General features: G+C 33.9%; 1 protein-coding gene and 1 long non-coding RNA gene across 4 annotated transcripts in view; both read right to left on the bottom strand.

Moving 5' to 3' along the window:
* Positions 1–24972, bottom strand: part of LOC311617055 — a 316342-nt gene that overhangs the window by 57230 nt on the left and 234140 nt on the right. The window lies entirely within an intron of this gene.
* The window catches only part of TBCK (TBC1 domain containing kinase), a 146794-nt gene that overhangs the window by 24617 nt on the left and 97205 nt on the right, over positions 1–24972 (bottom strand). For all 3 annotated transcript variants that reach the window (XM_084872273.1, XM_084872272.1, XM_084872274.1), the window contains 4 exons: positions 21394–21430; positions 20262–20423; positions 13948–14120; positions 2247–2422 (listed from right to left, as the gene is read on the bottom strand). In XM_084872273.1, the coding sequence (XP_084728399.1) occupies positions 2247–2422; positions 13948–14120; positions 20262–20423; positions 21394–21430 (548 nt within the window). The remainder of the gene's footprint in view (positions 1–2246; positions 2423–13947; positions 14121–20261; positions 20424–21393; positions 21431–24972) is intronic.

The following is a 24972-nucleotide window of genomic DNA, read 5'->3' as shown; positions in this document are numbered from 1 at the left end:
CGGCCTGCCTGCTGGTTGAAACTCCTGGGTGAGGGGACAATTTGCATATTAGCCTTTTGTTATATAGGATATACACTGAGTGGTCAGATTATTATGTGTTGAGAGATCATAATAATCTGGCCACTCAGTGTATCTCTATCCAGAGCATACCAGCATTTTCAACTTGTTTGCTGCTATGTTAACTAATTACAATTAATTAAATAGAGCCAGCCCAAAGTAAAGGTTACACCTTTAGAATATCAATAGCTACAAGGCATATGGAATTAAACTCATATATAATGTAACTAAATAGCATTAATTGATGTAAAAATTACATCTTTAGATATCATCATTTTTCCTTTCTAAATCTATTGCTGCTTTCTTTGAATGACATCACCATCTCCCATATCAGCCTAAAACTTCATTTTTGACATCTCACCAGTGGCAATATCTAACATCCTGTTGCATTAATAAATCCCATCCTCTCGCCTCTCTATTCCCATTACCACTTACTGGCCTATTTCAGACACTCATTTATCTTGAACTTAGACTACCGCATCAGATTTGTTTTTTCCCAACTCCCATTTTGCCACTTGGAAATCCATTTTATTGGATTAATTATTTTAGTAATAGTCTTTAAAATGAAAACAAAGCATATGCTATAATGCTATGTTTTTTGATCATTTCGTTAAAAACTATAACTAAAGTTTCAACCAAAAGAACCATAAGCTAAAGAATTGAAAGTATTTTAAGCCTTTGAAGTAACGAATAGACCAGGGTCCCTGACCAGTCAAATTGAAATTAATGCTTGTTTTGGGAGTCAGTGCACTCCCCTACTCTGCTAAAGAACTTCCAGTATCCATGAAGCTTAAACAATCAGATACATGAGCATTTATACTTTCACTATACTCAGGCAACTCACAGTTTAGGGAAAATATAAAGTAGTAACTTTTCAAAAAGGGGTGGGGATATATAATTTGAATTAGTGGCCTCTCAAATTATATTCTCAGTAATAAAAGACTCTATGAATTGCTTCAGAAGTTCTATAAATGTATAGTTTGAATTCATTTTAAAATTGATTAAAAATATTCACATGAAAATTTACATGACAATTTTAGAATATGAGAAAAACCACCAACCTGCTAACACTTACTTACACATTAGCCTCATTTATAGTTAGGAAATGCTATAAATGTTAATTTATAAAGAATCCTATATAATAAAAAGCCCAATATGCTAAGTGTCCAGTCGTCTGTTCAAACAATCAAAGTGCAATATGCTGATGATATGCTAAGATCATTCAACAGCCTGCTATGACATACATTGACCACCGGGGGCAGACGCTCCAATTGGTAGGTAGGTTAGCTTGTTGCTGGGGTCTGGCTGATCATTGGGACTGAACTAGATGGGCCAGATATGCCCTGCAGTCCTTCCCAGGTTGGCCAACCTCCTGCATCCCTCCATAGCCTTGATCATGCACCGGTGGGGCCCCTCAACGTGGCCTGTGCCCTTTGCAATCCAGGACCCCTTGGGGGATGTTGGAGAGCCGGTTTCAGCCTGATCCCACAGAGTTGGCCGAGGGACCCCACTGATACACGAATTCGTACACCGGACTTCTAGTATTAATTATAAAAGTCTTCATTTATATTTTATATATTGAGTTTCAAAAAAAACTTTATTTGAAAAGGGAGTTGCTGTGTTCAAAAACAAATTTGAAAATCTACTAGATGAAAAAATAAGGAGAAAAATTGAACTGTTATTATTTTATACCTGTTTATACTTTAATGCCAAGCAAAATCATCAGAAATTATAGAACATTTAATGTCAGTGAAAAATACTTTAACATGTTCTCTATAAGTCAATATTTTGAAAATTATAATAAATTTAATGATGAGGTCTGGCAAACTCTCTCTAGCCTATAAGTTAGACCAGGTAAATATACTTCTCATCTTTGCTAAAATTTTAGCCACAGCAAGAAGGATTCAAATTCCCCAAGAATAATACACACCAGAGAAACACAAAAACTAACAAAATACCCCAACATTCTGGTTTTGTTTGGAAAGCATTTTTAGGCCTCTGGTATGTAATATTACCTTATGAAACATTGTGCAAGTCTACTCTGGCATCCGGTTTGAGAGTTACTTAGCTATTGGAATTCAGAGGAATCCCAGATACATTCATTGTTTTTACCACAAGCCCTGTAAATGGAAGGGATGCAATATGAATAAAGCAGGACCACCCTCTAAAACCGCATGCACAAAGGATACTCTTCGCTATTCCTGATGTCAACCACCAGGAGCTTTGGTTTACTGGACTTGGTCTTCTTGGTGGGTGTTTTGAAGTGGCCCGTCACTGTGAGCTCACACAAGTCAATCAGGTCCTCTGCTGAAATCCGGGGAGAAACTTCTGACTTTAGGTCATTTAATGAGATGGATTCTCTTGACTGAAAGAAACATACAAATCACACACATATTGAGAATATTAAAGAGACAAACTGTAGCCAGTAAAAATATTTTCAGGCTCTTGATATCAACCACTACTGGTATAACACGGGAGAACAGGAAATGATCTCCCAGTCTACAGTGTAACTGTGCTCTTACTGAGGTTTACACGTTCATTAGTCACAGATGTAGGAAAACATTAATTACAGTTTTGACTACTACCAAGCTCTTGGTTCAAATGTGATAGAAAGAGGTGAGGAAGACTTTTCCTCATGAGAGAACTATGTATCTTTAAAAGCAGATATTTTATTTTATTTTATTATTTATTTTTGGCTCTAGCTGGTTTGGCTCAGTGGCTACAGTGTCAGCTCAGGGACTGCATTTAATTCTGGTAAAGGGCATATATCCTGGTTGCAGGCTCAATCCCTGAGCCCCGGTTGGGACATGTGAAAGAGGTAACCAATTGATGTGTCTCACGTCAATGTTTTTCTGCATCTCTCCCCTTTCCTTCCACTCTCTCTAAAAGTCAATGAAAAAATATCCTCAGGTGAGGATTAACAAAAAAATAAAAATAAACAAAAGAATCTTAAAAAGTGATTTGAGCAATTTATTGATGTAGAAACAAAATTCTAGAGGTAAGTTGGGCTTCAGGAACAGGCCAACTAGGGCTCTGAGCCCGTTTCACAGCATGCTCAGATTTGCCCTTCTCCATGTTGTTGTAATCTTTAGACTGGATTCTTTCATACTTAAAAAAATAAATAAATCTTTCATTTTGAAAGTATTACAAATATCCCTCCTTCATTCCACCCCCACCCCCACCCCCACCCCCACCCCAGGCCTTCACCACACTATTGTCAGTGTCCATGCTGTTGCAAAGGATAAGAGATCCTTCTTTTTTACAGCTTCATAGTATTCCACTCATGTTTTTTTATTCCCTCATGTACCGATGGACATCTGGGCTGTTTCCAGATCTTAGTTACTGTAAATTGTGCTGTTATAAACTTAAGGGTGTTATAAACACTGGTTGGTGTTTTGAGTTTCTTAGGAAAAGCAGATCTTTTAGCACATTCACTTTAAGTATAAATGACTGTTATTATGAATTGCATTAATTACAGCTCTGGTAATATGAGAAATTGCATTGTAACTCAATATACTAATTAAAGAAACTAGTTCTAATATATGCATTGGACATTGATAACCTAATTCATGTTACATATAAATGGTTGAGTGGAAATTAGATTATCAGAGATGAATGACGTTTTCTTGGATAGTAAACCAAATTGACAATTGTGGACAAAAATGGTACCACACATCTGGTATTGTGATCCCTCCAACTTTGTTCTTTCTCACATTGCTGTGGCTATTTGGGGTCTTTTTTTGGTTCTATGTCAATTTTTGCAATATGTGTTCTAAATCTGTGAAATATGCCATTGGTATTTTAATAGGAATTACATTGAATGTTTAGATTTGGGTAGTATAGACATTTTAATGATATCAATTCTTTCTTTCTCTTTCTTTCTTCCTTCCTTCCTTCCTTCCTTCCTTCCTTCCTTCCTTCCTTCCTTCCTTCCTTCCTTCCTTCCTTCCTTCTTTCTTTCTTTCTTTCTTTCTTTCTTTCTTTCTTTCTTTCTTTCTTTCTTTCTTTCTTTCTTTCTTTCTTTCCCTCCCTCCCTCCCTCCTTCCCTCCCTCCTTCCCTCCCTCCCTCCCTCCCTCCTTCCCTCCCTCCTTCCCTCCCTCCCTCCCTCCCTCCCTCCCTTTTTCCCTCCCTCCCTCCCTCCCTCCCTCCCTCCCTTTTTCCCTCCCTCCCTCCCTCCCTCCCTCCTTCCTTCCTTCCTTCCTTCCTTCCTTCCTTCCTTCCTTCCTCCCTCCCTCCCCTTTTTGTAGTATATTCCTCTGAGATATCACCTCACACCTGTCAGAATTGCTATCATCAACAAATCAACCATCAACAAGTTCTGGCAACGATTTGGAGAAAAAAAACCCTTGTGCACTGCTGGTAGGAATACAGACCGGTGCAGCCACTGTGGAGAACAGTATGGAGTTTCCTCAAAAAACTAAAAATGGAACTCCCATTTGACCCAGTGATCTCACTTTTAGGAATATATCCCAAGAAACTAGAACCACCAATCAAAAAGAATATATGCACCCCTATGTTCATAGCAGCACAATTTACAATAGCTAAGATCTGGAATCAGCCTAAGTGCCCATCAGCAGATGAGTGGATTAAAAAACTGTGGCACATCTATACAATGAAATATGTGGTAAAAAGAAGGAATTCTTACCATTTGCAACAGCATGGATGAAATTGAAGAGCATTATGCTAAGCGAAATAAGTCAGAGAAAGATAAATATTACATGATCTCACTCATTTATGAAATATAATGAATAACATAAACTGACGAACAAAAACAGGTCCAGAGACAAAGAAGCATTGATTAGACCATCAACCTCATAGGGAAGGTAGGGGAAGGTGGGGGTAAAGAGGAGAGATCAACAAAAGGACTTGTATGCATGCATATAAGCCTAACCAATGGACACAGACAACAGTGGGGTGAGGGCATGAGAGGGGGAATGGAGGGGGGTAATGGGGGGATAAGGGCACATATGTAATACCTTAAATCATTTTCCTCAATATGATATTAATAGATACAGCTTTTCCACATAATTTTAAGCTAGCCAGTCCTTGATTCTGACAGATTACTCAACATCAGCTATTTGATTCCTTAACTTGAGAAACAAGTTATCACTAGCTCTATCCAAGTTGGAGGAGTTCTTTTACTGACCAACAGAAATAAAGCCCTGACTTAGCTTAGAGACAGGTCAAAGATATTATACTCTGAGGATCAGCTCTGCTTAGAAATTATTGTTTATAGCAATATTCCCTTTTTAACATTAGATGGACTTTTGAAATCTTGATGGTATGCTGTCCTCTCAACTAGCCAAGACATTTCTTGACAAAGACTCAGCTTCCACTAACACCATTCTTCTCCATATATGGGCTCATAATTAATTAAAATACAGAACAATAAAATCAAATTAAATTCACAGAGTTTAAGAATATGTCTCCCTGACTTTGCCATTTCTTTTGCTCATCTTTCCCCCTTTCTTCCTTCAGCTATTTATATAGTCTTGTTTTATATATGGAGTCATATATTTCCCCCCATGATATTTACAATAGAGCAGAATATAACAACAAAAGCACCGAACACAAATAAAATGTAATAAAATTAAATACAACTTGTATATTCAATATGGTGATATCAATAATAAGAAGAAAGGATCTCTGATAGGCTTAGACTATAAAACTCAAGAAAGGTATATTCAAAGTAAAAGATGATTACATACATGATTAGAGTAACTACATTAAGTTATTTAAAATATAACTTTAGGCCTGTATATTTAAGAACTCCTTTATTTTACAGTGAATAATTACAACTGCCCAGCTTCTTTCAACTCTTTAAATAATTAATATTCTAAGTCACAAGCTGAGCGTTATCATAAAATCTTGGCCCCTGCATACTTAATACACCAAAACATTAACAGAACTCCATAGTTTTGTAAGTTCCCTCATTAGCAGAGGAAATGTGAACAATTCCAGTGAATGGGCTCTTTAACAAAGCACAGCATACATAGGAAAGAGCAAGTAAAACAAAATTAGATAAACATGTATCATTATTTTTATTTTCTATGAATCTTTTATTAGGGTGGTGTTAACATGTCTCATGGTGATTAAAAACAAATTATTTTCTCTATATCATCACTAGCACTAGCTCACTATGGTGGAAATGCAGATTGGTACAGCCACTATGGAAAACAGTATGGAGTTTCCTCAAAAAATTATATATGAAACTGCCATTTGACCCAGTGATCCCACTTCTAGAAATGTGTCCTAAGAAACCCAAAACACCAATCAGAGAGAATGTATGCACCCATATGTTCATAGCAGCACAATTTACAATAGCTAAGATCTGGAAAAAGCCCAAGTGCCCATTAGTAGATGAGTGGATAAAAAAGCTATGGTACATTTATACCATGGAATATTATATAGCAGTAAAAAAGAAGGATCTCTTACCCTTTGAGGGACCTGGAGGATATTATGATAAGTGAAATAAGCCAGTCAGAGAAAGGTAAGTATCACATGATCTCACTCATATGTGGAATCTAATGAACAAAATAGATTAAAAAAACATAAAAGCATGGACTGACGAATCTCACAGGGAAAGCGGGGTTGGAGTTGGGGGGAAGAGATTAATAGGGGAACTTACATGCATATATGCATAGCCAATGGAGACAGACAATAGTGTGGTGAAGGCCTGGGGTTGGGGGGCAGAGTAAAGGGGATTATTGGGGGGGAAAAGGGGGGCCATCTATAATACTTTCACTACAGTAAAGATAAATTAAAAAATTACTGACCTCCTATCTATCTTCCAAAAGCTAGTTGAAATAATATAACTTGCTAAAGACAATAAATATCTAGTATGGGTAAGGCATTGTAAAAGTGATGAGAAATACCTATATTAGCTGTATCCCATAGGTTCTGATGTATAGGGTTCTCGTATTATTTTCTAGATATTATAGAAATTTCATTTGGAATTTTCAAATGGGAATATCCTCCATTTCTGAAGAGTTAAAAAAGAGGGGATTGTGTATATTCTACTTTGTTTTATTTTGGGATTTGCTTATTTTTAATTTATAGGTGATAAGAAATATTTTTATTTTTACTATTTCCAATTTGACTAGATAATGATCTGAGAAATATTGTCTGTGTTAATTCCATTTCTTAATATTATTTTTGTGAAACTCCATGATCACTTGAAAATTACTTCTGAATACAAATGATAACAATATCTTAAACATAATTATTATATAAATAGAACAACAGTAATATCTTTTCACCACATGCAGGTGGTAGTATTATGAGGACTTAAAGAACTGAAGGACTGCATTGATTCTGTAATAACTGCTAAATGATTCTAAGAATGTTTTGAATCTCAAAATAAAAATGGAAGACTATAGCAAAAGTACAATGCAGTAGCTTTCACTGTTATAATATTATGTACTCTCAAAAATAATCGAAATCTGACAAGTCTATGTAACCAAACAGAAAACAGCAAATTCAATAACACAAATGACCTCTGGAAAACACACAGCCACCCACATGCACAACAATTCTATTGGGTTTAAAGACCTAATGTCTCTGACATATTTTTTCTTTTCTTTTTTTTTCTATATTTTTTTATTGATTTTTTACAGAGAGGAAGGGAGAGAGATAGAGAGCTAGAAACGTCGATGAGAGAGAAACATAGACCAGCTGCCTCTTGCACCCCGCCCCCCCCCCCCCCCCCCACGGGGGATGTGCCCGCAACCAAGTACATGCCTCTGACTGGAATCGAACCTGGCACCTTTCAGTCAGCAGACCAACGCTCTACCACTGAGCCAAACCAGTTTCGGCATATTTTTTCTTTAGTATGTCTATAATCTTGAAATTGAAAATCATACATATAACTCTAGTGCTATTAAAGCTTGTGTTGAAGTGGAACAAGAAGCAGTTAATTCATCAACAATTCAGTGGTGTTGATAAGGCACTGCCAGGCATCTCACTGGAAGAATTCTAAAAATTTCTCTCCTTTCCCTAAATCTAATGGTCACAGCATTGGTATAATGTCTACTCCCCTTCCAATAATTCTACTTAATGTTTAAATATGTATCTGAATAGACAGGCATATATATGTTTAAAAGAACAAAGCAGAGCTTTGGTAAATAATCTTATCAAATAATAATAAAAGCATAATATGCTAATTAGACCAGACAGCTGAATGACCTACTGGACATCCTTCTGGACAAAGCTGTGACAGCAGGAGCTGAAGCAGAGGCAGTTAGAGGCAAGCGAGCAGTTAGGTGCGATCAGGCAGGCAGGCTAGTGGTTAGGGGTGATTAGGCAGGCAGGCAGGAGAGTGGTTAGAAGCCAGCAGTCCTGGATTGGGAGAGTGATGTCTAACTGCCGGTTTAGGCCCAATCTTGCAGGGATCCCTGTGAGACTGGGCCTAAATTGGCAGTTGGACAACCCCTGAGGGGCCCCAGATTGTGAGAGGGTGCAGGCTGGGCTGAGGTTCTCCACACCCCCTCACGCACTAATTTCATAAATCGTGTCTTTAGTAATGAAAATAAAGACCAAAGAATAACTAAAGGATGAAATTTGCTCCTTTAAAATGTAGATTGGTAAAAGGACAGGAAGAAGATGTTGGTCAAAGATATTAACAATTACAGATTATCTATATACCCTAGGGAGACTTTGGTGGTGAGAGACAGAGGTTCTGTTACAAATTGACAATCACTATATATCCTTTGTACCTCTACTAGCAGAGAATATAATTTAAGTTTACTCTCATTGTTTGAATCACAAAAATTTTCCCCAGATTAGGAAATTATTAATCTAATGCTGGGTGTGCATCTCCCCCACATTAAATGTGCCCTTGAGTACGATTTTTCCATTCCTCTCCCCATCTCAATTCCCTTATACTCTAAGCTAATTTTCAACATGATAACCAATGTCACGATCCATCTAGTTCTCAACCTTTATTTATTTAACTAGGACTTCTTGCTTCATTTAACCAGCAACAGTTCATTAGTGAAGATGGTTGCCATCTGTACAGAGAACAAAACAAAAAGTGAAGTACCGAAGTCAACCAATGTTATTGGTTAACTAATTTATTGATTACCAGTTTATCCTGCAATCAACTATTTTAAGAATATAGAAACCTCCCCTTTTCACTAGCAAATTTTGCCCACTATAATTTTAAGAGGTGATACTGTTAAACCCCCAGAGCAAGGATAAGGAGGCAAGTATAGAAACTCACAGGATAGAAAGCTCTGGATGTCTAGCAAGGGGCAAAAGTGGGAAAACAAGAACCGCACCTGCAGACTAACCTATCCTCCCCCACAAGGAGCATGCTGTGCCATTCCTCCACAACCATGTATTCCCTAACCTCAAGAGACCCCACACGATTTGCTACCAAGGGAGCAATGGGCAGCAGCAGCTCATCCCTGGCTAAATCCTGAACCTGTCTCCATGGCCCCTTTTTTCTGTGTAGTCCTTCCCTTTCGATATCCTCATCTCCCATACTCTTTTTCTTAAATAAATTTAATTTTCTTTAATTACCATCTAAGATATCTATTTAGCCTGCCCACACACCACCAACTTTAACCTTTACCCATTAAAATTTGATATTTTTTTTTTTTGTGATCAAAAAAGCAACTGCCTTTCTACTGCTGTCCATAAAGAAAATCCTCTCCTTTTATTGAAGATTTGAGAGGAAGCAAACATTCTATGCCAAAGATGTTCAAAATTATAAATTTCCAAATTATTTACTGAATTCTTTTCATATGTTATAAATTCAGCAGTACTTTGAATATATCCTATATAATAAAAGCCTAATATGCTAAGTGTCCTGTCGACCAGTCAGCTGTTCAAGCAATCAAAGCCTAATATGCTAATGATATACTAAGACTGCTCAATGGTTTGCTATGATGTGCTCTGACTACCAGAGGGAAGACTGTTTGACCAGTAGGTTAGCTTGCTGCTGGGGTCTGGTTGATCAGGACTGAATGAGATTTGCTGAACATGCCCTCGAGCCCTCCCTTGGTCCCTCCCCAGCTGGCCAACCTCCTATGTCCCTCCTAGCCCCAATCGTGCACCAGTGGCCTCGGCTTGGCCTGCACCCTCTCTCAATCTGGGACCTCTTGGGGGATGTCAGAGAGCCAATTTGGGCCCGATCCCACAGGCCAGGCTAAAGGACCCCACTGGTGCACGATTTCATGCACCAAGCCTCTAGTAGTAAAAATAAATAAAATATGTCCTTGAGAAATGGAATCAGCTGCTGTTTGTTTCTTCTTAAATCAGTATTCAACAATGCTTTCTTTCCTTCCACTATTAAAAAAGTAAATTCTCTAAAGGCTATCCAAATTTTATTAGTAGACCTGTACACAGAGTATATGAAATATATTCTAAAGTCAAATAGAAATTATTTTTACATTATATTTCAGATTGTTTATTTGCCTAATACCTTTTTTCCATTATTATTCATATAATTCAATGTTGGTATTATATATACATAATCCTTTGTATGTTTATGTTGTCATTTAAAATGTGAAAAATATATTATGCAAAAATTAATCTTTGTTATTTGGTATCAAGTTTAGAGTTTAAAAATATTTTAAATACAAAATTACGTAACAGTATGTTGCCATGTGGCCCACTCAGCTGATTGTTATAGGAGTCTAAATTATAAAAATAACTATTGATAGTGTGCTTAGAATTCTTAATAAGTTTCTTAAGATGTCAATCTAAAATTTTTTTTTTGCCTTTCTTATCTAAAGTTGGACTACGAGAGAAAAATTCATATTTTAGCCAAGTAAATAAAGTTATTTATATATCTTACCACTAAATTCCACTACCCCTTATTGTCTCATGCTGGCTTTTTTTTTGGCTTACTTTTACTCTGAGGGTGGGTACTAAAATACATTATACACATTATGGCATAAAAAAAAATTTAAAAGATACTGCTTTCTATCAAACTTCTTTATTTTATTTACCTTTTATAGGTCTGACCAATTCTATATTTAGCTACAAGGATTTCCAGTCTTCATCTTTTACTAAAATTATATCAACTCTATTGCTTAAAGTTCCAGATTGCTTATGGATAGATCATTGGATACTGATATTACAATATAAACATTAAAGGAAATAGATGCAAAGCTAAACTTTTTGTTCTTGAATCATCTATTGCTCTGAATAACTTTGGGAGATGGTGTTTAGCTCTCCTTCAGATTTGCATTCTAATCTCAACATAATCTATAAGTAAAACATAACTGTTTCCCCTTATACCATATTGTAAAAACATTTCAACTTATTTAACAGCAGGAATGTTGGTGATTGCATGAGTATAGCAAGCATAATATGCATTAGGAAAATAGAAGAAAATAACAAAAAATGCTTGAAATTTTATGACTGCAGTGATGTATATTAATGTTTACATTTCAATAAATACCAGGGAGTAACACAGCATGTACACTACTGATAAAATGGCAACTTAAAATTTAACTTGCATTAAGTAGTCTTCTGAATTTCCTCAACTCTATAATGGGGGCAAAAATACTTCCTTCAAAAATAAAATAATGTAACTATACCTGAAAATTATGATGCACTGTGGTATTATTTTTAAAATATTCAAACTATAAAAGGCAGTGGTGTTACTACATATATTAAACTGTAGATTGGCATTTATATTAGACTTCTAAAAGCTATTCCAACCTACAGTATACAAATGTACTTTAAAGTTTTTATCTATAGTAAATTTATAGTTAATCCACATTTAAAGTACAACTGTAAACTGAGGATAACTAAATGACCATTTTACTTACTTTATGACAGTACCTGCAAGCAGTTAACTTTATATAAATAAAATAAAATTTACTTTATTTAATGACATTCCAGGCTAGTGTTCATAATCAAGAACTAAATAATTCTTGTTTATTCATAGTGTACATATAACTTATACCAGTCGTGAATAAATTAATAAGGTGACTATAATTTAACAAAGAAACATGAAATAGTTCCAGTGTTGACCACATACTTTTCCAAAATATATTCACTATAATAAATCTATTTCATTCTATTTGTCAGTTATATTATATGTTATATATATATATATATATATATATATATATATATATATATATATTTCAATTAATAAGCAGTGGTAGGATTGTTAAGCAGAGTTTTAGCTACTTCAGGAAAAGTTGATTGGATACACACTGGCACTAGATAAAATAATTCTTTTGGCAATTCTGTAGTTGCTTCAAGATCAAAATAGTTAAAACTAAGATACAAAGGTCAAAGTGAAATCTTACACTAAAATTACTGAGGTAAAACTGCCTGAAAGATTCCTTATTGAGAGCCAGCCTCTCTCTCTTGCTCCCCTTACTTCTAAATGTGCAGTGATAGTAATAGCTGAGAGGAAATAGAATAATACCAGAAAATCTCTTTTGTACAAATTCTTTAGATACAAAAGACTGTCATAAAATTCTTGGGTATTTTTCAAAGTTGAAACATTTAACCATCAGTTACTAAAAAAGGAATGATGATTATTACCAGGGCTTTACATATATCATTCTTAAAACAACCCTGCAAGGTAGGAATTATAATAATTATGCTCACTTTTACAAATAGGGAAATAGAGAGGTCATATAAATGATTCAAGAATATAAAACCAAAATGGAATAGGGTTGAAATTGTAAACCAAGTCCATGTAGTTCAAAGTTCATACTTTTTCTACTACAATGGTCTGCTTCAGGGAATAAATATGATAGATGCATGTAAAAATTAAAGTTAACTGAAGTTTTCTTCTCATAGAAGTTTTCAAACTTCCATTATACTAGGTACAGAATGTAGTTTATGTTTCACTTTACAAAAGCTATTATTTTAGCTGGTATAGAACCTAACATATACTATATAATATATAAATCTACATTGTGATGAACTTAAATTTAATGAATATGCTTTTATAGGGCATGCAAGAATTAATTTTCTTGTACCTACTTTCTGTCATACCAAGAAAACTTCAAATAAACAAAATTAGGAGAAAAGGGGGACAAAATTTCAGATAAAATGCAAAAAAATAAAAAAGCTATTTTGTATAAAGAATTATAAGAATATAAGAATGGATAGTAGATAAATGGATATTAAAAAACCTCTCAGATGTAAAAACTGACTCAGAAGAATAATTAAATATCTCTGATTAAAAGACATTGGTGTCAGATAGTTTTATAGATAAGCTTTTTACTCTATAAGAAACTTTATAAAAAAATATAAATATCAATTTTTATACAAATTGATTACACAGCAGAAAAAAGAAGAAATATAATTTTAAGATAAAAAACTGACAAGGACAGATGAAAAGAAAATTATAGGTTTATCTCATCTATCAACATAGATGAAAAAATTCAATACCAGAAATACTAGCAAATTAAATACAGTCAGTTGTTTTCTTCTCTCTGTTTCTCCCCCTCCCTTCCACTCTCTCTAAAAATCAATGAAAAATATCCTCAAGTGAGAATTCATAAATACAGTAAGTAATTTTTTTATCAAGTAGCTATTTCTTTTGTCATTCAACAATCAGTTAAGTGTATATTCTTATTTTATCAACAACTCTTAAGTTTTTATTTTTATAATTCTTTCTTTGCTTTCTGTAATTTTCTCAGTATAAAACAAACTGATATATAAACAGATATGACTGCATAGAAAAAAAATGAAACTTGTTACTTGAAGAAATATGTTAAACCAATCTTTCTACCCATATAACCAAATAGACACAAAAATTTTCTGAAATAGTTGCATGAATAAAATCAAATATTAGAAAATAGCTATGTTAAAAGGACCTAAGTGATATTATTAGGAGCAATAACGATACTGCAGTTTATTAACTTTAACATACATTTTTTAGAATTCATAAATCTTTAAATACATACCAGATCTGTTTTTGGAGTATCTGGACACTCCGAGAAATAAGATGTTGAACTTCTGACTCCACTGTTATCAGAAGTTGGCTTTGGAAGTTGAGCATGCTGTCTGTAAGTAGCACTTTTAGGAGTCCAACAAAACAGGTTGATTGATTCTCGTACACAACGTTCAATGTCAATTTCTAGATAGAAAATTGAAAAAATATATATAAAATTTGGATTGCCATGTTTATTAAAAAAACACAACCTTTCCTAACTGCATATATTGACACATGGCTAACATTATAACTAATTAGAAAAGATTTCAACAAAAAAATTATGTATGCATTAATTAATATATTTTTAACTTAAATGTTAGGGGGTATTTTGTATTATAAACACACATATGAATATATATTTGCATATGTCAATACATGCATATATCTATGTGTGTTTCTTTTGGTATTATCAACATATATACACACATTTACACATATAGGTATATTTCAGTATATAATTAATTAAAAATTCAGTATATAATTGATTAAACATCATGGATATAACATAGCTCCTACTTAAGAATCTGCCTCATTTATTCTGATTATAGTTTTATTTTATCAAAGTAAAATTGAGGTTGAGGAATTTGGGAGTGGGCTGGCAAAAGATTCAGAAGGTGATTCATTATGACTTCTAGTAAAATGTACTAAAAGTTTCATTTCCAGTTATTAAAGAAGATATAAAATAATCAGGGAAAAATTTATTAAAATCTCAATTCAGTACTTCTCCTTTTAAAAATAATATGAGTTAAATGCAGAAAGGTTTAAATAAAGATTAAATGAACTTGATTAAAAAATTTAATAGAAGATTTCCTTTTCTTTTTCAGATTTGAAATATAAGCATAGTTTTAAAAAGTAATACATATTCCAAACTGTTACAATGTTACATTTTGCTGGTATGTTATGATGGCATGCAGCTCTTTGGGAGGTCACTATTCTGATGAAGAGTAAGCCAGTCCTGTAGAGGAAGTGGTGACATCACAGAAGGGCAGTAGAAATTCAGCAAGTTGACTAGGATGAAGAAGTTTAGCATGGACTAGCTTTTCCCTTTCTGTATTCCTAACATCAGTAAATGGCAGGCATTCTCAATTCCTCTGTGAAAGTCCACGTGTGTCAGTTCAGATAGGCAATGTAGAAAAATTGAGTATGTGTTTTAAATTACAAAGAGATAAATTCTCAATTTCTCTTTTGAAATAAGAAATGCATAGATACACTGAGTGGCCAGATTATTATGATCTCTGAATGCATAGTAATCTGGCTTATCAGTGAAGGCTAATATGCAAATTGTCCCCTTGACCAGAAGTTCCACCAACAGGAAGGCTGGCCAACTGCCCATGTCCCCTTCTCTTGGCCAGACTGGCTGGACCTCACCCATGCACAAATTCCATGCACTGGGCCTCTAACACACACACACACACACACACACACACTGAGTGGCCAGCTTATTATGAGTTCAGAGATCATAATCTGGCCACTCTGTATATATAAAGGGGAAAACAGCCACTCAAATTCTATGGATGGTACATGAACCATGCATTTAGAATTGCCTGCTTTTTTGTAAGGTGGAAAATTCTTGGAGGAAAGGGGGGAATTGCACACTTTCTGAGCATCTGTTATGTGCCAGGCATTGTATTCTTTTACTTAGCTCATTTAATTCTTACAATGATTCTAGTAGACAGGTATTGTAACCTTCCTAACTTCTGCTGAAGATGAAGAAAGTAAGACAAGCAAGCTAAGGGACTTACTATGTTAAGTGTGTTGTTATAAGTAGAAAATGTCTGAAGTTGTTAAAGGTTATAAGACATATTTTATTTTCCAATTCACTTGGATTTTGAATTGGCCCAGCAGGTCTAGCTTAAGCTTTTCTGCATGAGAAGAGTGATGCTTATCAATTTCAGAGCAGGTTATTTCAATGGTTACACAAACAGGTATGATTTTATCACTCCACATGCTATTCCTAACATAATATTTTAAAAACCTCACAGATAACATGTTTTTAGACATGGGTCTATTTATTTGAGCAATGGCTAATGCAGTTAAATGTATTTTTTTAAAGCCTCTATAACATTATCCTCTGATAATCTAGAGAAAGGAGAACAGACATCAACTAGATGAAAAATCAAAGTTTGAAATAAGTTTCTCTAGTCCATGTAAGCAGAGATATGTTCACTTAATTTTAGAAAATTTCCAGTTAATATGGATAAGTTAAAAATTTGCAGCTACAGAGAGAAAACTGTCATCTTAAAAAGTTAACCCATTTAACACAGTAATCTCCAAAGGGAAAGAATTTCAGACAACAACGACAGGTTTTACACCTGCAGTGCTCTAATCAGTTGACACATCTGCCACTGAGTAAAAGCTCAAGTCAGTGGTTCAGATCATGCTGACACGCAGCAGGATGGCCGTGAGTCCTGGAGTGCTGCCCCAATGCCCTGCCTCCAGGCTGCGCCCAGTGGCTGCCCCACCCCTCCCCTGCAGTGCGCACATGAAACCGTGGAAACCCCAGCAGAAGTCTCACAAAGTGGCCGCTGGGACCGCTGAGCCCCCACTGGACTGCAGGAACCCCGATGGATGGCGTGTGGAGTGGATGCTGGCCCTGCCCCTGCTGTGTTTGCTGCCATCTTGTGACAGTGTTATGGCATGATGTCAATTTGCATATTACCTATTTATCATAAAGGATGAGCATTCCACTAGATCACTGTATCTTGTTACCTCAAGAGCAAAATGGAGATAAGAAAACCTTCTTATTAACATAGCTGCGATATTTATACAAGATAAAATATTTTAAAATCTTTGTAAACTCTAAAATGATACAGAGTTGTTATAACTAGAGATTATTGACATTGCCCAAATTTCCTACTCACAATCTAGCTTCTGAAATGAACTCACTACATGAGACTTAGCAATGTACAAACTTAGATTTAGGGCCAAATGATATTTCTCTATGCAAACAGATCCATTAAAGCCACCCTACTGTTTATTGAATTTAATTAAATAAAATTAAACTTACTATATTTAAGGAATGGTAAGTGCTGAGGGATCATAAAGATGAGTAAGTGTTGAGAGGTGCTAGAGTCTGGAGTAAGTGAGATTTGACATTGATCACATTGGGGATTTAGTTAAAGACCTCGACATGCCACATTCATGAATTAAGGAAAGAATTAAAAGATACTAAAACCAAATTAACATAAATAAAAGGACCCACCAATTATTTTAATTATCTAGCAGAATAAAACTTAACACTCTTTTAAAAGATAAGACCTAGACTCCTTGCGATGTATCAATATGCACTATATAATAAACAATAACTAAATATGCAAAGCAGAAGAATATGATTTATAATGAAGAAACAGAAGTTGATAGAAATAGACCCACAGGACGATCCAGAACTGTAAATAGCAGACAGGACTTTAAAGTAATTACTATAAATACATTCAAGGACTTAAAGGAAAATATAGTCAAAGTGAATATTCAGAGAAGTACAAACAATGTATTCTCAACTGAAATTCTAGAATAGGAAAGTATATTATTTGAATAGATATTTACTGAAAGGACTTAAAAGCAAGATAAATACAAAGAGAACTACACTGGAGAACAACCTGCTAAAAACCAAAATACAGAAGAAAAACAAATCTACAGGAAGGAATAAAGAGCATTAATATGGTAAAATGTGGTAAATACAAAAGATAATGTTTTTGCTTCTTTTCATATGTTTAAAAGACAATTAACCAAATAACATTATATTGTATAACTTATTATAAATGTAGACATAAAATATATAACAATGGTACAAGATACATAAGGTAAATAAATCACACTTTTGCAAAGTTCTTACATTTCTATAAAATTGTACAATATTGACTCAAAACCGTTATAAATTAGGAATGCAGATAAAAGACCCTAGAGCAATAAACAAAATAATTTAAAAGGTAAAATTCAAGAAAGGTATTAAAATGAAATGTTAAAAATATTTAACCCAGAGAAGTCAGAAAAGGAAAAAGAGAAATACAGAGCAGACAGGACAACTAGAAATAAACCCAACCATATGAATAATCATATTAAAGGGAAACGGACTAAAACACTATCTAAAAGGGAGAAAATATTGGATTGAATAAACAGCACAGGAAATAGCTACATGTATAAATTAAGATATGTTTAGACAACTATATATCAACTATATATCTTAAAGTACTTTAAACATCATAAAGGTCTTAAAAAATACCTTCTTCCACCAGAGAAAATGGAAAACCAGGCATTTACAAATACGCCCGGATCATCCCGTTCTCCTTAACAAAGCCTCCACTCATGGGAAGTATTTTACCAGAGCCTAAATGACCTGGGGGAAGGGAAAAACCCAACTCTGGCTCCCTCCAGCCTTCCGGTCTCATCTAAGGGGCAGACACTAAGAAGCACCTGAGAAGGTCACAACCCAGAGACAGTAGCTTGATAAAAGCCTGAGACCTAATTAGAGGATTACAAAACACATTCCCTTCCCTAGAGTTTACCTACATATCAATAGGGCTCCTGTTTAATAAAGGGTAATACAAATGAAAGAACTTATTTAAAAAGGAATCTGGGAAACCCAAAGATAACAAGGGAGACAAAAAAGGATACTAGAGGAAATTTTAGTCTCTGACTAATCTTCAAATTATATTTGCCATTTTGTCATTCAAAATCTCTAATAGGGCCTCAGTTTCTCAATCTAGGTCCCATAAACATCTTAAGCACACATCTAAAACTTTACTTATTATCTTTCGTAGTGCCATGCCCACTCACCCATTTCCTAACTTACTCCCCACTCAGTACCTTATTTAGGGCATAGGAATATATCCACACACCTAACATTCCACTGGATTCCAAATCCTATTGATTTTACAGAGCAATTCTTGAGAGGGAAGCTGAATCCCCTCACTGAAAAATTAAAGAACTAATGCATCAGCCAGGCAAGTAACTTACTGGAAGTAGAAGGTAATACCACATGTAATTAAGATAACCAAAGTTAGAAGTGTCAGCCACAGTTACAGGAAACCATTAGATCACCTTTAAATGATTATGCATGACTGCTCTGGGTCAGTTAAAAAAAAAAAAAAGATAAACCAGAAATAAGATTATTAAATTATAGACTTACACACACATAAACTTATTATAAACACACATTCCATATAGGAAATTGATGAGTATTTGTTGAATAAATGAATGGATATATTTAAAAAACACAATCTTGGTTATGTAGTTTAAAGGGAAAAAAATGATAGAATATGTTATTGGCTCCTTTATTCACTCAGCCTTTTAAATCCATGATATATCATGCCATTACTGGCACAATTTCCTAAGCATCTATCATCTCTGCTGCTTAATGCCTACAATGAAGTGAGAAATAAATAGGAAATGCAATAAGCATTAAGGAATAAAAAATCAGGAAAGGCAGCAGGATTTTTCTTTCTCTTGAGAGTACTTAATAAATATATACCTTAATGTACTTTTTTTATTTTTAGACAAGTTTATCTTGAGTAATTTTAAGTGTTTATTATCAGCAGTCACTGTATCTGCCTGAAAATATAGAGATCAGAAATAAATTCAGCAGAAGGACTGGAGCCAATAAAATGCTTTTTGAATAAAGTAGAATTCTACCTGAAATACATTTTGGTTTAGTATTTTCCTCCACAGATTATTATATCCTAGGTAACCATGTTACTTTCATCTTTTCAACCATTTCTATACTTAAGCATTTAACTCCTAAATTTATAAACTCCTCACTTGTGAACACAATATATACCTTTAACTTACTATCCTGTATTGTGGATGGAGTTTCCCTAGACTGTGACTGGCCCTCCCAAGAAGAAATTGTTTCCTTTCCTAAATCTGTCAAATTGTTAGCAAGAAGCTATGGATAGGAGAAAGCAAGTTCCAAGTGATTTACATCTTTGTATACACAAAGATTCTCAAACACCTTCCAAGTGGTCTTTATTTACTCTCTACCAGCGGAAGTTAAACAGGTCTGTCCTAAACAAAAAGGGAAACAGGGCACTACTCTCGGCTGTTGTACCCGTTTGATGACATCACCGACATGGAAGTAAACCAGAGTGAGCTAGAATGCCCCTGTTTTGTATCTACAATGCTGGGCCAGTGGAAGAGGCAGTATTCAAGGGAGAGACTGTACAGAGGGATGACGAGGCTCAAGCAGAAGAGCTTCTGAGGGCTAAGTGATGATTATGCAAATTGGTATAAGAAAGTTTCATTATCTTATAATTAAATTTCATTTAGTGATTCCATTTATTTCTAGATTACCTGGTAGATCAGAGAAGAGAAGAATGCACTCATTAAAGCCATTGGCCAAAAGCCGGTCCCGCAGCTGCTGAAGAATTGCTACTCCAATACAGAATGGGAAAGAGGAATTTCCAAGTAGCAAGGTATCCCAGAGGTGAAAAATTTTGTGCAGTGGAAATACATCTGTACAATGACAAAATACAAAAAAAAAAAAAAAAAAAAAAAAATTAATTACAATAAAAAACAAAATAAAAATTAAAACAATAACAATTAGCTTTACTAGACATATGACCATAACCTTATGGTAAAAATTATTAAGAACATGTACTATCAAACTGTTTTATAAAATGTTTGTTTGGCTTTGTAAATTTATTGCTTCCTTGGTCAAAAACATGACATTTTCTAACCTTTATTATGAATGTTGGTGTAGTTGTCCCATACAATATACTTCTTCCTAGAATTTTCTAGGTAGTTATATTATTCTCATAAGTTTATTCAGCCAACTGAACTTTAATATTGTTTCATTTCTATTATGTGCTCTAAATACTTTCTTTATTGAATTCATATAAAAAACCCAATTAGCAATTTTCTATTTTTCGCAATTTTTTTTTCATTTACTAATACTGTAAATATTTTCTAAGCCAATACATACAGACTTACTTTAAATACTATATTTCACTTATCATGTGTGTATATTTAAGCAGAATGATCATTGCATTGATATTTTTAATTGGTAAAAGCATTACATATTTATATAATCTGTTTAATTTCTAAAGGAATTCTAGTTTAGGAAATAAGATAATTGTTATTAGAGAATCTGTAAAAAATTAAGCCTAATGTGGTTGTAAAAGTAGCCTTCCAAAACTTAATGTAAATCCTATAGTTAATATTAATTGCTTTTTCAATAGAAGGAAGAAATTTTATGAATGTCACAATATGTAAACTAGGTTTTTATTTAATAAAATACTTTTTTTATATTCAGCAGTCAGATTAATATTATTTTCTACCAGGCTCTATTACATTAGAAATACATATGAATGATTATGTAATTAAATCTGCTGATACTACTATTATATACTATAATATACTGGAGAAGGATGGAATTATTCTTTAGCTAACACAATATCAAAAGGAAAGGGAAAATGATACTTACGAGTAAACATGGTAAGAAACCAAGGGATGGCATAGAGCTGTAAGTGGAAAAAGGGGTAATGGGGACGGATGGATAAAGAGGAGATAAAAGAGATAATTAGAATGATTACTAATAAACTGAATGGTAAAGAAATATCTACTACATTAATTAAAGTAAAACAGAATGTAGATCACTATAATTGTTTATATATACTATATTAAATAATGGTATCTATTACAAATGCTGCATATAACATTTATATTAAGGATTATTCAACATAATGCCTTCATTTCATCAAAGATACACTCAAGACCATGCCGAATCCAAACAGAACACTAGCATGCTAATTTCAAGAGTGTGCTTTTCAGGTAGTACAAAAATATTCCTGAGATTTAAGTGGTTCTCATTATTGTTAAGTTACCTTTACTATTTTTGAGAATTGATGATATATTTAATAAATGCCCAAAATGTCTTATAAGAAGGTGTTATAAAGCATATGCTTTCTGTTATAACTTTTTAAATTAATAGGAAGCTTCAAAACAGACTAAAAGTAATAAGATCTAGGAATGAAATAGTTTGGTTCTTTAGCTGAGTGGCAAATTTATTTTCCTAAGTTTATTGTCTAGGAATAAAAATAAATACATAAACACACACTTTCAACTAATTTTGTGAGATTATGGAAGAGATAAATCATTTTTAATTCTAAAAGTAGAGTACAGTCTTCTTTGTCAAAAGCAAGTATCTAAAATCAACAATAAGCTATTAAAAATCTGAAAAAGCTCCAATTTTACTTTCTGTGTCAATATAGGCTCCTATTAAACAAAGATTTCTATGCAACTTCTAGAGTTAAAATAAATATTTTGCCACCTACCTATTATGAGTTTATAAGTACAATTGCAATATGCCTTTGCATTCCACACAATTGAGTATGTATGCTTCCAAAATGCTAGTCAAGAACCATAAGTATAATGACAGGCTAAATTGATATCTAAGTACTGTATATGAAATAAAGCTCACTGCTCTCCACTAGATCATAATTTTTATATGTTAACACATAGAAATCCTTTCAAGTGACATCACAAGTGGTAGAACTGAGGAGTACAAAGATATGTGACTTCATTGTAAAGAGTATGGACTATAGAAAACAATAAAATATAACCAAAATCCAAACTCTTCAATATAATTTAAGTTTAAAAAAAATAAAAAAATAATTGCATCACTTGTATTCAACTTAATTTCTTTTAAAGACATGACATAAATTAAATTTCCCTCTACCCTTATGATCAAAGCCAACTGTTTGACAGTAGGAGTTTTTCTGGATTACTTTAGCAACTAGCTAACAACCCATTTTCCCACGTACTGAAGAAGGCACACATTTGAGGAAGATACACAAAACAGGGAAGGAACCACTTCAAAGACTCAGAGGGAAAGCTTGCCAGGCCCACATAAATCCAGGAATAGTTCAGTTTATCACCAGCCAGGATAAAAAAATGAATAAATAAATAAATGAAACAAAACCCTGTAATACAAGGTATCAGGGTACTGACTTAGTAATGGGGAAAATTATGCTCCCAAAGTATGCTACCCTGGTCTCACTTAATAAACCTTAAAAGCAAGCCTGGAAAGAATCATACTGTTTGAATGTTACTTAACTGCACCCCAAAATAAAGCTCAAGAACATTTACAATAATGTAAAAAATATCTAATACCCAACAAAGCAAAATTCACAATGATAAGACTCAAAAAAAAAAAAAAGAGTAATGCAAAGCAGCAGGAAAAATGTTTTATAATGAAGACCAAAATCATTTAATCAAAATGGACACAGAACTGATATATTAAACATTAAAATATTTTTTATATCTGTATTCCATATATTCAAAGAGCTAAAGAATGATTGGACATATTGAGTAGATTCATAGCAGGTACAAAAAAAAAAAAAAAGAAATAAGTCAAAATTCTAGAGATGAAAAATGAAATGTTTGAGATTAAAAAAAATACACTGAATGGAATTAATAGATCAGACATATCAGAAGAAAAGATTAGTGAACTTTAAGATAAAGCAATAGAACAAAGCAATAAAACAAAGAGGAGGGGGGAAAAAACAAAAAACACATGTCCTGTGCATCAGTGAGTCTCCTTTGGAGACTACAAAGGAGAGAAGACAGGAGAGGGAAATAATAGCCGAATATTTTTAGAATTTGATGCGGGGGCGGGGGGGGGGGCGGGGGAGGGAGGGAAAGGGGGGGAAAGAGAGTGGAGGGGAACATACACTAATAGATCCCAAAATTTCAAAAACCTGAAACATAAGAAACATGAATAAAACTATACTTAGTCTCATTATACTCAAAGTTCTCAAAATCAGTGGTAAAGGAAAGAACCTTACAATTTTAGCCAGAGGGAAAAAGACATCAATGAGACTAATATTTTTCATTGTTTTTGAAAACAGTGCATAACAAATGGCAGTGGAGCAAAAATTTTAAAGTATTATGACTCAAAAACATATCAACTTCCAGTTGTATGCCCAGCAAAATATCTTTCAGAAGCAAAGGTAAAATAACTCCTACACATAAATGGAAAGAATTCATCACCAGCAGTTCTGCACTACTAGAAATGCTGAAGAAAGTACTTCAGGCAGAAAGAAATGATATGAGATAAAAATCTGGATCTACATAGAAGAATGAAGAGATTCAGGAATTATAAATATGTGGTTAAATAAAAAATACTTTTATTTTAAAATATTTCAAAGTAATTGACTCCTTAAAGCAAAAACAATTCATTGTGGGGCTTAGAACATATGGAGAAATAAAATGTAGGACAACACCACAAATGCCAGGACAACTGTTGTAAGGTATTTACACTATATGTGAAATGATATAATATTACTTGAAAGAATAAGTTGAAGAGTGTAGTATAGACTAGAATTTCTTAACCGCACCATTATTCACATTTTGGGTTGGATTAACTCTTTCTGGTCAAGGAGTGGAGTCACTGGACTTTGCATTTTAAGATTTTTGCAGTAACCCAGCCTCTACCTACTAGATACTAGTAGCACTTGTGCAGTTTTGTCAAAAATGTCTTCAAATATTGCCAATAATCCCTAGGGAGGAAAAACTGCCCATGTTTGAGGGCCACTGGGTAAATCCTAAAGAAACCAATAAGAAAATACAACGAAGAGTTATGGCTAACATGTGAAGCAAAGAGATAAATGGAATCACAGAAAAAAAAAAAAATCCAATTAATCCAAAGAAGGCAGAGAAAATGGAAAAAGAACAAAGAACTAGTGAACAAATAAAATAAAAACAGCCAAATGGTGAGTTTAAAGAAAGCAATATCAATAATCACATGGTTCTATGGTGATTAATTTTATATGTCAAATGACTGGGCCACTGGATGCCCAGATATTTAAACATTATCCTGGGTGTGTCTGTGAGGGTGTTTCTGGAAAAAGCCAAAATGTGAGTCAGTAGACTGAGTAAAGCAGATTGTCCTCTCTAATGTGAGCAGGCCTATGCAATTTGCTGAAGGTCTATGTAGAAGAAAAGTCAGGGTAAGGGAGAATTCAAGCTCTCTGCCTAATTGACAGGAGTGAACAAAGCATAA

This window comes from Pipistrellus hanaki, assembly GCF_964339955.1.
Source record: "Pipistrellus hanaki genome assembly, chromosome: 1".
Taxonomy (NCBI): domain Eukaryota; kingdom Metazoa; phylum Chordata; class Mammalia; order Chiroptera; family Vespertilionidae; genus Pipistrellus; species Pipistrellus hanaki.
The sequence above is the reverse complement of the archived record's forward strand: the minus strand, read 5'-3'. Positions and strand labels throughout refer to the sequence as shown.